General features: G+C 49.0%; 1 protein-coding gene across 1 annotated transcript in view; it reads left to right on the top strand.

The window, feature by feature from the left end:
• Nucleotides 1–14034, top strand: part of DCTN5 (dynactin subunit 5) — a 27860-nt gene extending 13826 nt beyond the window's left edge. The window contains exons 3-6 of the mRNA XM_075830502.1: nt 9414–9532; nt 11325–11436; nt 11793–11895; nt 13610–14034. Of these exons, the coding sequence (XP_075686617.1) occupies nt 9414–9532; nt 11325–11436; nt 11793–11895; nt 13610–13707 (432 nt within the window). The 3' untranslated portion in view covers nt 13708–14034. The remainder of the gene's footprint in view (nt 1–9413; nt 9533–11324; nt 11437–11792; nt 11896–13609) is intronic.

Below are 14034 nucleotides of genomic sequence, written 5' to 3'. Positions count from 1 at the left end.
TGCACTGACTATTCTGCTGGTGGAGTCACTGTGAACATACATTACATGACTTATCCTGTACCGATCCTGAGTTACATCCTGTATTATACTCCAGAGCTGCACTCACTATTCTGCTGGTGGAGTCACTGTGTACATACATTACATTACTTATCCTGTACTGATCCTGAGTTACATCCTGTATTATATTCCAGAGCTGCACTCACTATTCTGATGGTGGAGTCACTGTGTACATACATTACATTACTTATCCTGTACTGATCCTGAGTTACATCCTGTATCTCTTTATTTTATAGAAAAGTACAAAACATAAACTGAAAAACAAATACATAACTAATTCCATATAACCAAAAAGTCACAACCCAATTCTTATAAACAAATTTTCTTATATACATCTCTGTATATGAGAAGAGAAAACTATACCAGACCCGGCCACATACACCCCACTCTTATATACTTACATCTACACTTCATCCGAAACGAAACAATAACTAGAATATATACAAACATCATATAAACGTAATCAAAAGTACTAACAGAAAATCCCCCGACCCGCGTCAACCAAGGGCCTAAAGAAACAACATAATAATGATGATAATAATAATAATAATAACAAATAAAATAATAATAATAACAAAAACAATCCAAAATACAATAATACTAATCCCAAATTTTTTTTATTTTTTTTTTATTTTTTTGTAATTGTTTTTTATTTATTTTTTTTTTTTTTAAATCACACTATACACATCCTGACTTTCCCTAACCTTACCCTTCTTACCTAAACTCCACCACTCCAGCCAGCATCTCGCCTCATGTCCGCATAGTCCAGATGCTGGCCCCAACCACCACACCCAACACCCCAGCCCAGCCCCCCGCCCCATGTCCTCCCATGTCCGCATAGTCCGGGGCTGGGTCAGGCACACACACCCCCCCCCCCCCCCCGACCACCTCCCAACCTATCTATTAACCCCCTTAAGTCTATCCCTATTCTAACAACATTTCTACAATATAATACAATACACGTCACCAACTTGTCCAAATACCAAACCATATACAAAATACACCGTACCCGAAAGCACCAAGTTCGGTCGCTTGTAAACCTTTTTCCTGCCATTTCAATCCTAAACAAAACAAAAATCTTCCAGTGCTTACCTAGCCCATCACCAGAGAGGGAGAAGGGAAAGCCCCCCCCCCCAGCACCCCCCAGAGGCCAAGGTACCACGTCCACCGCTGCACCCTCCCTATCGCTTGCCCTATCTCCTTACCCTATTACTAGCCCTTTCTTGACCTTATTGAAAGCTGACCCTATGCTGACCCTCACCTTTCCCTTATTCCGAGCCCTATCGCTATATTTTTTTTTTGGTGCCTCAGCGGAACGCAGACCCCCACCTCCAGTTGAGCACCGGTGACGACCCCCCCCCCCTCCCTCATGAAGGCAGACACATTAAGGCACCCAAAAGGAAAAGCCCCTCCAAAGACGAGAGGCTTTGGATGCTCCCAATCTGCCAACCTCCAAAGAATGCACCTTCACCAGGTCACCCATGATATTGCTAACAACCTCATCCACTAGGAGGATTTTCTTCTGGGTAGAAACTAGACATCGTGCATTCCACATAAAGTGCCTGACCACTATACTGACTAGAAACAAGGTGCAATGGTCCCTACCACCGAGGTCTCCGAACACTCCATAGGCCCACCCAGCATAGGAGAGGCTGGTTAGGCCTGGCCAACCAATGGAGGCTCCCACCCTTTTGTATACCTCTGTATTGAAAGGGCAATGAAGCAGGAAATGCTCCATGCTTTCCAGCACTCCGCCACACTCCTCCCGGGGGCAATCCCGATCATCAGAGCTTCTGCACTTTAGATTGCCCCTCACATACAGTCTCCCATGGAAGCAACGCCAAGCCAGATCCCAAAACTTCTGGGGAATCCTCGCTGAATTTAAAAGTTTTAATCCCACCCCGAGGTCACTACTTGGGCAGTCTTTGAGCGCCAGGGGCTTCTGGAAGTGGGTCATCAGGACCCTCTTGTCAAGAAATTTTCTCGACATGGTCCTGATCTCCCACACCTCCAGACCCCACCGGCGAACAATCTTCAGCGCCAGGGTGGCATAAGCCGGGAGATGTCCGTGAAGTGTACGCAGGTCTTTCACTTGCCCTCCTCTCTCCCATTCCTGGAAGAAAGGCTGAAACCACCCCCTGCAGGAGGATATCCACCAAGGAGCCCTCTCTTGCCAGAGGTTTGCCAGGTTGATCTTAACAAAGGTGTTCACTAGGAACACCACCGGGTTAACCATACCTAACCCGCCTAGTGTCCTTGGTAGGTAAGTAACCTCCCTCTTGATTAGGTTGAGCCTGTTCCCCCATAACAGCTGGAAGAACAGGCTATAGACCCGAGTCCAGAGAGGTTCTGGCAAGATGCACACACTGCCCAGGTAAAGCAACATGGGCACCAGGTAGGCCTTGGCCAAGTGAACCCTTTCCCTCAGGGTTAAGGACCAACCCTTCCATTGGTCGACCTTCTGGGCAACTAGATTCAGCCTATCCTCCCAGTTCTTCTTGGGGTAATCACCCGGGCCAAATTCGACTCCTAAGATCTTAGCAGACCCGTGAGGCTCTGGAAGGGTGTCCGGGAGATCAAAACCAGGATCTCCTCCTCCCAGCCAGAGACTTTTGCACTTATCCCGGTTGATCTTGGACCCAGATGCCAATGAGTAACGCTCCACTTCCGACATCACCCACTCTGCCTCCCCTCTCGAGGAGACAAAAATGGAGACGTCGTCTGCGTACGCAACCACCCTCTGAGTGGCCTCCGGCCCCTCCAGGCCGGCCCCGACTCCCGCCAATGGCCCACGATCGATCCTTTTAAGAAAAGGATCAATTGCGAACGCATATAGCAAAGGGCTCAAGGGACAACCCTGGCGGACACCAGACCCAACCTCAAAGGGGGTTCCAACCCAACCGTTCACCAGCGCAAAAGTCTCAGCCCCAGTGTATAAGGTCTGTAGCCAATTGACAAACCCCCCCGGTAGGCCGTACCTCAGAAGGACCGACCAGAGGTACTCGTGGTCCACCCGGTCAAAAGCCTTGGCCTGGTCCAAGGACAGGATGTACCCCTCCCACCGACCAGAATTTCCCTGCTCCACTGCCTCTCTGACACTGAGGACAGCACTAAATGTGCTGCGGCCTGGAACAGAGCAATGCTGGACCGGCGAAAGGAGCCGGGATGCAAACTTCACCAGCCGATTAAACAGCACCTTTGCGAGAACCTTTCTGTCCGTATTGAGCAGCGCTATGGGACGCCAATTCTCAATACGGGTCGAGTCTTTACCCTTCGATAAAACGATCAAGGCCGACCTCCTCATTGACATTGGCAAAGTACCCGAGGAAAGGCACTCATTAAACACCTCAGTCAAGAGGGGAACTAGGGTTCCTTTAAAAGTCTTATAAAACTCGGATGTTAAGCCATCCGGCCCTGGCGATTTTTTGAGGGCAAGCCCATCAATCGCCAATCCCACTTCCTCTTCCTTGATCGAGTCTATCAAAACACAGAGAGAGGGGTCTACCCCTGGCTCAGGGATGGTTTCAGCCAGGAAAGCCGACATCTCGTCTCGGTTTGGATCTTGTTTCCCCAAGAGGTGCGAGTAGAAGGATCTGACGACCTCCAAGATCCCTGATTTGGATCTCTTCAGAGATCCTGTACTATCAATCAGTCCTGTCACAACCTTACGACTCACTGACATCTTACAGTTCCTGTAGGGATCGGGCGAGCGGTACCTCCCGAAATCCCTCTCAAGAACTAAAGATGTGTGCCTATCATACTGACACCTCCTGAGCAAAGCTTTCACCACGGAGATCTCCTCCCCACTACACCCGGTTGAGACCAGATGTTCGAGTTTCCTCCTCAGTTCCTGATATAGGCGGTACCTACTCATGGACCTGAGGCTCGAGAGCCTGCGGAAAAATCCTGCCACCCGGACTTTAAACAACTCCCACCACTCAGACTTAGTACCACTGAGATCCAACAAAGGTACCTGGCTCTGAAGAAAATCCTCAAAGGCCTGTCTTATCTCCGCTTCTTCCAAGAGAGTAGAATTCAGCCTCCATATACCTCTTCCCATCTGGAGGGACTCTGCAATGTTCAAAGAGAAAATAATCATACAGTGATCGGAGAACTCCACCTCAACAACGGACACTGGTGAAGAGATGGCTTCCTCCTTCAAAAAAAACCTGTCTATCCTAGACCTACAACTACCTCTACGATAGGTGAAACCCGAGTGGCCTGGGGTATGCCTGATGTGGATATCCACCAGGGGAGCATCGCTAACTATATTTTTTAATGCTACACTATCATAGGTCAATTTTTTATCTCCGGAACCTCCTCTATCTCGGGGCCTCACGACAGTATTGAAGTCCCCTCCAAAGATAACTTGTCGACCTGAAAAAAGGAAAGACTTAATCCTCATGAAGAGACTTTTACGGTCCCATTTGCTCTGGGGTCCGTATATATTGATTAATCTTAATTCCTGTCCCCTCATGAGGACATCTAAGATCAAGCACCTCCCCATTTCTAACTCAATCATCCGTCGGCATGTTACCGGTGCGGTGAAAAGGACCGCCACTCCGCTATAGGGCTCAGCCGCAAGAGACCAGTAGGAGGGCCCGCGTCGCCACTCCCTCCTAGATTTAACGACGTCTGCCAAAAGTGACAGCCTGGTCTCCTGCAAAAACAAAATGTCGGCTTCAACTCGGCCAAGAAAATCAAAGGCTGCAAATCTCGCCCTATCTGACTTAATGCTGGCAACGTTAATTGATGCCAGCGTCAACGGAGTGGGTGCCGCCATCATGGATGTTTGAGTTAGACGGCTTTCTTCTTCCCACCCCCCCCTCTATCTGATGAGGACCCCCCTTCTTTGCCTCGCTTCTTGCAAACTGAGGAGTCCATACTCACCACCCTATTCCCATCTTCATCCCCAAGTACCGGGTCAACCTCCCCCTCTGGGGGCAACGGCCCCTGCAGCAGGGGAGGCTCAACGACTCTAGGGTGCCCTACCATGCCCTCCCTCTTAGTATGAGAGGCTGGAATGTCCACGAGAGCATGGTATCGATCAGTAGAGCGCACCAGGGGGGTACAGGATTTACCTTCCTGGGCCAGGGCGGGGCCAGATGTATTTGGCCCTTGGGTTTTGCCCGGTGTCCCTTTTGCTGTAGGCTGAGTCCTCTCTTCCTCTCCCACACTTTCATAGTGGGAGGACTGAGAGTCCTCAGCCCTCTGCTCCCTTTGGATCCTCCTCATCTCCTCGTTCAATTCGACCTCCCCAGGGGCATCAGCTTCAGGGGGGGCATCCAGATCCGAATCAGAGGTCGTCCCAGTTTCCTGGAGCGCCCTCTGAATCCTCTCCTTCCTTCGCTTCTCCGCCCTTCTCTGGCGAGAAGGGGGACCCTTCTTTGCATTCTTCCCTTGCCCCTGTGCCCCATCATCCCTGCCCGCACCCTCACCCACGGAGGCCTCCCTCCTCTCATCCTCTGCAGGTTTGGAACAAGCATTGACAACAGAGCGAGGACACCGACTGAACGGGTGACCTAAGTCACCACACAGGTTGCAGCGAATACGGTCACACGATGCGGCTAGATGACCAATCCCCCCACAATGAGCACACTTCTGCACCTTGCAGCCTGCACTCAAATGTGAGGGGTCGCCACACCGGTGACACAACTTCGGCTGCCCCTGGTAGAAGACAAGGATCCGATCTCTTCCCAGGAAAGCAGACGATGGTATGTGGGACACCGTCTGTCCCAGACGCTTTAATTTAACCATGAACGTCCAGGCCCCTGACCAGATGCCAAACTCATCCATGTTCTTCCGTGGCATCTCTACTACCTCTCCGTACCTTCCCAACCAGGTCATGATATCTATACAAGAGAGTGACTCGTTACGGGTAAGAACGGTCACTCTCTTCGGACCACTTTGGCGAGAAATTGCTTGTGCAGCAAAGTCTCGCCAGCCAGGCTCGTCCTTCACCAGCTCGTAGTTCCCCCAGAAGACCTCAAGGCCCCCTAGGTGAACAAAGCTGATGTCGAACTCGACCGAGCCATGAGGATGTATCAAGGCAAAGATGTCACTCGCCTTGAAGCCCATCCCCAGCAGCAGCTCCACCACCCTCTTTCTGGGAGGGCATGCATCATTGCCACGCCACCGGAGACGGACCACATTCCTCCTGGCTACAGCCTGCCCGGCTGTTGGGAGCGACCACTGATCTCCTCGTTGCTCTCGGAAGGCATTTAGACCATATCGGTCTATCCAGAAAGACAGGTCCTTCTGCACTCCCCCTATGGTTAGGGTTTGCTTTCCCTCTCTTAAAGCGTCCAAGAGACGTTGTTGCAAGTTACCGTCCCCGGACCTTGAGGATGAAGGTGGGTGGGCCCGCTGTCCCCCCGCTGCCACACCAGCATAAGACCTGCCGGATGTCACAGCAAGAGGAGCGCCAGGCCCATTGCCCCTGGTTGATACCCCATCCCCACCACCCACAGACACAGCACTCAACACCCCATTACCAGCAGACACTCCAGCAACGTTATTTACAGACACCTGCATACCCCCAGCAGTTTCCACATCCACAGCCGCAACTTTTTCATTTAACCCACCAGGTCCCCCTGCAGTCATCCTTCTGGCCAGGCCTGGTTCTATGTTATGTATTTTTTCTGTACTTTTTGTGTGGGTAGACACTGCTTCAGTCTCCGCATCATCAGGCACCTTTGCAGGGACGCCACCAGATGTTATAAGCGGTGTCCCCACTGTGCCCTCCGCCTCATTAACCTCCATCTGTTCTAAGTGCTGAACATTTTTGGGAAAGGGGCCACCGTCGCCCCCGACGCCAGCAGCCCCCTTGTCGCCTACACCACTTTTCAGCGATGCGGACGAAGGAGCCACTGACGTCACTGGAGCCGCCTCCGGCGCCGGACCACTCCCCCCTCCCACAGAGGAGTGGCCAATAGAGCCGGAGCCCCCTCTGTGACCGCCCTTGTCCGGAACGTCTGACGGCTTTACTGCGACACCGACAGACTTCCGGCTTTCAGACACCACATCCGGTTTCTGGTTTACCCGTTCTCCCGACCCCTGACTCGCATCAAAGACCAGTTTCCCGGGCTCGCCATTCACCGGACACGGGGACACAACCCCTGGCGTCACCAGGCCACCAGTACCGCCCCCTTTGCAGGGGTTGGCGTCCGGCGCCATTTTGACCACCACGTGTTCTAATGCCGGACCCGTAACACTCTCCCCGCATTCCCGCTCCAGCCCCACTGCAGAGGCTTGAGCTGGGGGTCTTGCGGGACCTGTGCCCTGATCCTGACTTGCATCAGGCTCAGAGCACAGGAAGGATCTTGCGGTATACACCATTTTAAATGAACCTTTAGCAGATTTTTTTTCCTTTTCCTTTTTTTTCTTCTTAAATTTTTTTTTCTTTTCCTTTTCCTCCTCTGCGGGTAACTCCGCACCGAAACAAAATCCCTGGAAGGATACCGGCGACTCCATATTACGGATCTGAGTGAGTAATCCTGGAGGCCGCTCACTGTCAGTTTCAAAACACTCTTGATTTCTCCCAGCTGTGAGTTCACCCTCCTCCTCCTCACTGCTCCTGGGTGCCTCAGAATCTGTGCCTTCTCTGGACTTTACATTCTCATGCTCCATTTTCTCCCCCACAATTTCCTTTGCTGTGTCTGGGGCTCTGCTGTCTTCCTCCACACATTCTATTTTTATAGGTTCTGCCATCTCGGCAAACCTCTCTTCGTTTTTTAACTTTTCTCCAAACACCCCTCCGCCTGCCAAAATCTCCTCACGTCTCTCTTCCACTTCTTTTATTTCCTCCAACAAGGATTTCACATTTAAACGGTATCGGGACCTCTTACCTCCTGTGCATTTTGCAGCCCTTCCTCTGGCGACCGCCAAGTCCGCACGGAGCCGTTGCAGCGACTTCCTGAGGTCCCGATACTCCTCCAACCGCATAGCCAGACGGGAGCTAAAGTTCTCCACCGTCTCTCCGGTCCTCAGCTGTCCCCATTCCTCCACACGACCGTCATCCAAATGTCCGGACGGTGCTGGTCCTTCTCCAGACGACAACACCTCGATCACCCTGCCGGACCGCGTCTCCATACCCTTATCCAGGGTTCCAGCCTCAGGGGGAGCCAGGACAGCCTTGCCCCGAGATGATCTCCTCACCCCCGCGACTGTTTGCATATTCCCAGCCAGCTGGGATGACCCTCTACCCCCCGCTGGCATGCTCCGGGAGGTAGAGGTCTGAGGCTCCATCCTAGGATGGAACCCCCCTCAGGGTACTTTCCAAGCCCAGGCAGATGGTATGAGGCCTGGGCAGATAGGATAAGGAAAGTCCCTGGATCCAAGGCCTGCACGGAAGTCTCAGCGGCTCTCTCCACACGTCCTACTCCACCCACTCCAGAGCTGCACTGACTATTCTGCTGGTGGAGTCACTGTGTACATACATTACATTACTTATCCTGTACTGATCCTGAGTTACATCCTGTATTATACTCCAGAGCTGCACTCAGTATTCTGCTGGTGGAGTCACTGTGTACATACATTACTTATCCTGTACTGATCCTGAGTTACATCCTGTATTACCAGAGCTGCACTCACTATTCTGCTGGTGGAGTCACTGTGTACATACATTACATTACTTATCCTGTACTGATCCTGAGTTACATCCTGTATTATACTCCAGAGCTTTGCTCACTACTCTCTGGTGGTCACTGTGTACATACGTTACATTACTTATCCTGTACTGATCCTGAGTTACATCCTGTATTATATTTTAGAGCTGCACTCACTATTCTGCTGGTGGAGTCACTGTGTACATACGTTACATTACTTATCCTGTACTGATCCTGAGTTACATCCTGTATTATACTCCAGAGCTGCACTCACTATTCTGCTGGTGAAGTCACTGTGTACATACATTACATTACTTATCCTGTACTGATCCTGAGTTACATCCTGTATTATACTCCAGAGCTGCACTCACTATTCTGCTGGTGAAGTCACTGTGTACATACATTACATTACTGATCCTGAGTTACATCCTGTATTATACTCCAGAGCTTCACTTGCAATTGCATAATTGTACATAATGCTGCTCGTTGTCTTTGGAAACAGTCAGCATGTTTGTTGACAGACATACCCTTAACAGCTTAGATGAGCTCTTATAATGAAGGGGGGGGGGCAGTTTTGTTTTTTTATCAGTTTACTGTACAGTCCCTTTACATGGAGCCAACAAAGGATGCTGGGAAATTTTAGCTCTAAAGTCAGAAACTTAAATAAAGTTGTGTTTTGAACTCAGTAAATTACATAGTTTAGACTGATTTGACTATTTCCACTTGCCTTTCTTTATTTCCCCTTTGCAGACAATAGTCATGAACGACTGTATTATCAGAGGAGACCTGGCGAACGTTCGAGTAGGACGACACTGTGTCATCAAAAGCCGAAGCGTGATCCGACCGCCGTTCAAGAAGTTCAGCAAAGGGTGAGGCACGGTTGTAATAAATGGTATTTTTATTTGTATATATTCTCTAAAAAACCCCTCCCCCTTCATCAAAGGTTCAAATCACATGACCCACATCCGTGTAACATTCAGCCGTCATGTGACTTATTTTTTTTATTCCTCTGAATATTTGCGATGGTTGCAAATTTCGCAAACACTAAGGTTACATGACCAAACTCCTAGCAGGAAAACATATATCCTGGCAGATTTGAAGTTCTATACTACGGTGGGTAATGCATCATGATTCTGTGAGCTAAACATATTTGAAGCACAGGATCCCTGTTTGCTGCAATGTCTCAGTGCAGGTAAAATGTATTAGCTTGAAATTTAATGTAATGTAAATATAAGTATAATTACTACAATACTGCCCCCTATGTACGAAAGTCTGAACAGGTACGATAAATGTGTCCTATCTGACTGGAGTTGTTTAAGGGTATGTGCACACACGAAATCAAAAACGTCTGAAAATACGGAGCCGTTTTCAAGGGAAAACCGCTCCTGATTTTCAGACGTTTTTTCCGGCCGTTTTTGGAGCTGTTTTTCTATAGAGTCAATGAAAAACGGCTCCAAAAACTTCCCAAGAAGTGACGTGCACTTTTTTTTCACGGGCATCATTTTTACGTGCCGTTTTTGGAAAACAAGGCTTAAAAAAATGCCCCGTCGGAACAGAACGCCGTATTTCCCATTGAAATCAATGGGCAGATGTTTCGATGCGTTCTGCTTCCGTTTTTTCAGGCATTTTCGAGGCGTAAATTCCTCGAAATACGCCTGAAAACACTCCGTGTGAACATACCCTTAAGTGTTTGTATAATCTCGTGGCTAAAGATAAGCAAATTTCCCGAAATTCGTTTTGGGGGCAGTTCTATCGAATCCGCCCCGAAATTGAATTCGGTCCGAATAAATTCTCTGCAAATCGCAATTGTCTTGTCTGACTCTCTGATGTCTTCTCTAAGTTGGAGACAGGGCAATTAGGACATTTGCAATTCCACCCCTAAAATAAAAAAATACCCTACTCCCCTTCCCTGGTCTTCCGTAGCGACGCGGGGGGTCTGCCGGCCTCCTGAAATGACGTGTTTTGTCCTTTGTGATCGCTACAGCTTGTGATCGACGGCTGCCGGGCCAAAACCACGTCATCTCAGGGGGCCGGCCGGTAAGATGAAGTGCTTTTGTCTCGTGACCGGCTGCAGTGGTCACATGGAACAAAACGACGCCCTCCAGAGGCCACGAGGGACACGTCGACAAATCCGAAACATTTAGGAAATTTTGACCAATTTTATTTGTGCCGAATCGGTTCACTCATCTCTACTAGTGACTATTTTGCTCATATAGAGGCGATCTAATCATTTAACTGCCCATCACTGCCCACTGCCCATTATATGTACTGTCCCTGGACTCCCATTACGTGGTGATGTTCTGAGTGCTCTCAAATTGTCCTTAATTGCCGATACAGCATCTGCCGTTTCAGTTTGTTCCGTTTATTGAAGTGACTGCAGTGTGAGGTCGCTGCCATTGAAAGAACCGGCCACCTTGTTAAATGCCTTAATTATCACAGTCACATTGGAAGAAAATTGGGTCTTCAATATAAGAGGACCTATTATCTGGAGGAAAAGCTGTGCCACATAATTAGATTGAGGGCCAGGAATGTACACAAACCCCCAATAGTAACACATGACTTTGGCACAGGTGGAGGTAGAGCTTTGGCTTATGGTCCATGTGAAGCATTGGCAAAATCCAATATGGCAGGACGACCGCTCAACGTCTTTTGCTTCCACAGGGTGGCGTTTTTTCCGTTACACATTGGAGACCATGTCTTTATAGAGGAGGACTGCGTGGTGAACGCGGCACAAATTGGCTCCTATGTACACATAGGGAAGAACTGCGTCATCGTAAGTATCACATGTACTGGTCCACGGTTAAATACCGAAGTGTTTACATCACCGTAACCGGCAAGGAGTGACTACCAGATGTTATAGTAGATAACGTGACGGCATTCTCAGTTTTATCGCCTTAAAGCAGTGGTCTCCAACCTGTGACCCTCTAGCTATTGCAAAACTACAACTCCCAGCATGCCCTGACAGCTGCAAAGAGTTGTAGATTTTCAACAGCTGGAGAACCACAGGGATTTAACTTCCTGCGGAAGCCATCGCCGTAAGGCGTCCACTTGGCTTTACTTCACATGAAATGCTGTATTTAACTAACGCCTGTGGTTTATCATTGTTATCATTTCTTGTGTTGTGTGCAGGGCCGGCGATGTGTCTTGAAAGACTGCTGCAAAATATTGGACAATACAGTTTTGCCCCCTGAAACGGTGGTCCCCCCATTTACTGTGTTTTCTGGGTGCCCTGGTGAGTACAGATTGCTAGGGAAATTATTGGAGACCTAGAATGAGATTAAGGCCAGGACTCCACTATGACTTTTGGTCGCTCAAGCAGTAAAATTGTGGATGACTGCGATCACAATGTTTCCCTATCGGGAGAAATGATGCAGCAACCCCAAGATTTTGCATGGTCTCCGCGGAGCACTAGCCTTATAGTCCCAGCTGTACTAGTCAGTGTGTGTATATGTATACAGTGAAACCTTTCGGAGACAACCACCCAAAGTTGCCATTGAATGAGCGTGAGGGTAGTTCTCTCAAAGAGCAAAGAGCACAGAATGCTGGGTAAAAACATAAGAAAACACACCAATATCATGTCTTACATTTTATAATTGGCCCACTCTCCTCAGTCCCCATCATGACTCTGCCTCTTCTCCTTAGTCCACATGATGGCCCCCCTCTCCTCCTTAGTCACCATGATGGCCCACCTCTGATCCTCCGTCATCATGATGGCCCCCCTCTGATCTTCCGTCATGATGGCCCCCTCTCTTCCTCAGTCCCCATGATAGCCACCCTCTCCTCAGTCCACATGATGGTCCCCTCTATGTCTCAGTCCACATGATGGTCCCCTCTCCGTCTCAGTCCACATGATGGTCCCCTCTACTCCTCAGTCATCATGATGGCCCCCCTCTCCTCCTCTGTCACCATGATCGCCCCCCTTTGATCCTCAGTCACCATAATGGCCCCCATCTCCTCCTCAGTCATCATGATGGCCACCTCTCTTTTCAGTCCCCATCATGGTTCTATCTCTCCTTCTAAGTTGAATTGATATCTCTGCCCTGCTTCCTTAGTCACTATGGTGGCCCCCTCTCCTCAGTCCACATGATGTATCCACTTATCATTCCACATGGTGGCCCCCTCTCCTTCTCAGTCCACATGATGGCCCCACTTCCACTTCTCATTCCACATGGTGGCCCTCTGTTAGTCTATGTGATACCCAACCTTTTTAGCCCCCATGAAGGCCATCGTTTTACAACTCAATCATTATGACAGCCCTACTTCTCCTACACAGTCCACATGATGTCCTCACTCTCCTTCTCAGTCCCCATCTAGGCCCCCCTTACACTTTTGGTTTCACATGATGGCCCGGTCTCTCTCTCCGTGATGCCCCCCTCTCCTTCTTAGCCCCCAAGAAGACCTCCTCTCTCCTACTCAGTCACCATGACGGCCCTGCTTCTCCTACTCAGTCCACATGATGGGCCCCCTCTCCTTCTCCAAAAGGGAATTTCCCTGATGGCAGTGTGAATGCAGCCCAATTTATTAATGTATTCTGCCCACTGTGCCTTTGGAGCTTTTTCTCCCAACTGAAGTTAAAGGCCATGGTCATGAGATCTAAGAGCCTGGGCCTAAGTGCAGTAAAGCAATTGTTGATTGTGCAGTAAAGCAATTGATCAACATCTTCCAAGAAGTTTGTCATTTACATACTGTGCAGTAACTGGTCTGAAAGTTTTCATCTCTGATCCCGGCTGTTACCTGTGGAAGGAGCAGGATGTCCCGGCCCATATCAGTATAAACTCCTCTATGTCTCGCAGTGATGGACATCTTCAAATTCTTCCAGTTGGTTTTTTTGTTTTTTTTTCATTTTTAATTTTTTTTATTCCCAATCTCTCTTATTCCTTCCTAATAAAGTATACACTTTTGGTGTTCACTTGTATGTGATCTGATTTCTGCTTTGTTTTCTTTAGGACTGTTCTCTGGAGAGCTCCCAGAATGCACACAGGAACTCATGATTGACGTCACCAAGAGTTACTACCAAAAGTTCCTGCCTCTTACGCAGATTTAGACAGGAACTTGCTCCCGTCCCCCTGAGCTGGTTTAATTTTTTTTTTTATTATTATTTTGTATATGTATATATTAATATAGCCTGCATTCCACTGGCCAAGAGTTCCCCTTTAACACTATGTATTTATTTAACGTCCCTTCTGTTTCCTCTTCGCTCCATGGCAACAGTCCCACGCGGCACGGATCCTCATGAGATCCAATCACAAAATTCAGCATTGTCACTACCTTTCTGACAACGTAAGGCCTTGAACCTATTGGTCTGCAGTACTTTACTGACCTTCCATTGCAATAGATTAGCTGGTAAAATAAATATCTGCCTTCTATATGA

Source organism: Rhinoderma darwinii, chromosome 6, assembly GCF_050947455.1.
Source record: "Rhinoderma darwinii isolate aRhiDar2 chromosome 6, aRhiDar2.hap1, whole genome shotgun sequence".
Taxonomy (NCBI): domain Eukaryota; kingdom Metazoa; phylum Chordata; class Amphibia; order Anura; family Rhinodermatidae; genus Rhinoderma; species Rhinoderma darwinii.
This window is presented reverse-complemented; position numbering and strand designations above follow the sequence as displayed.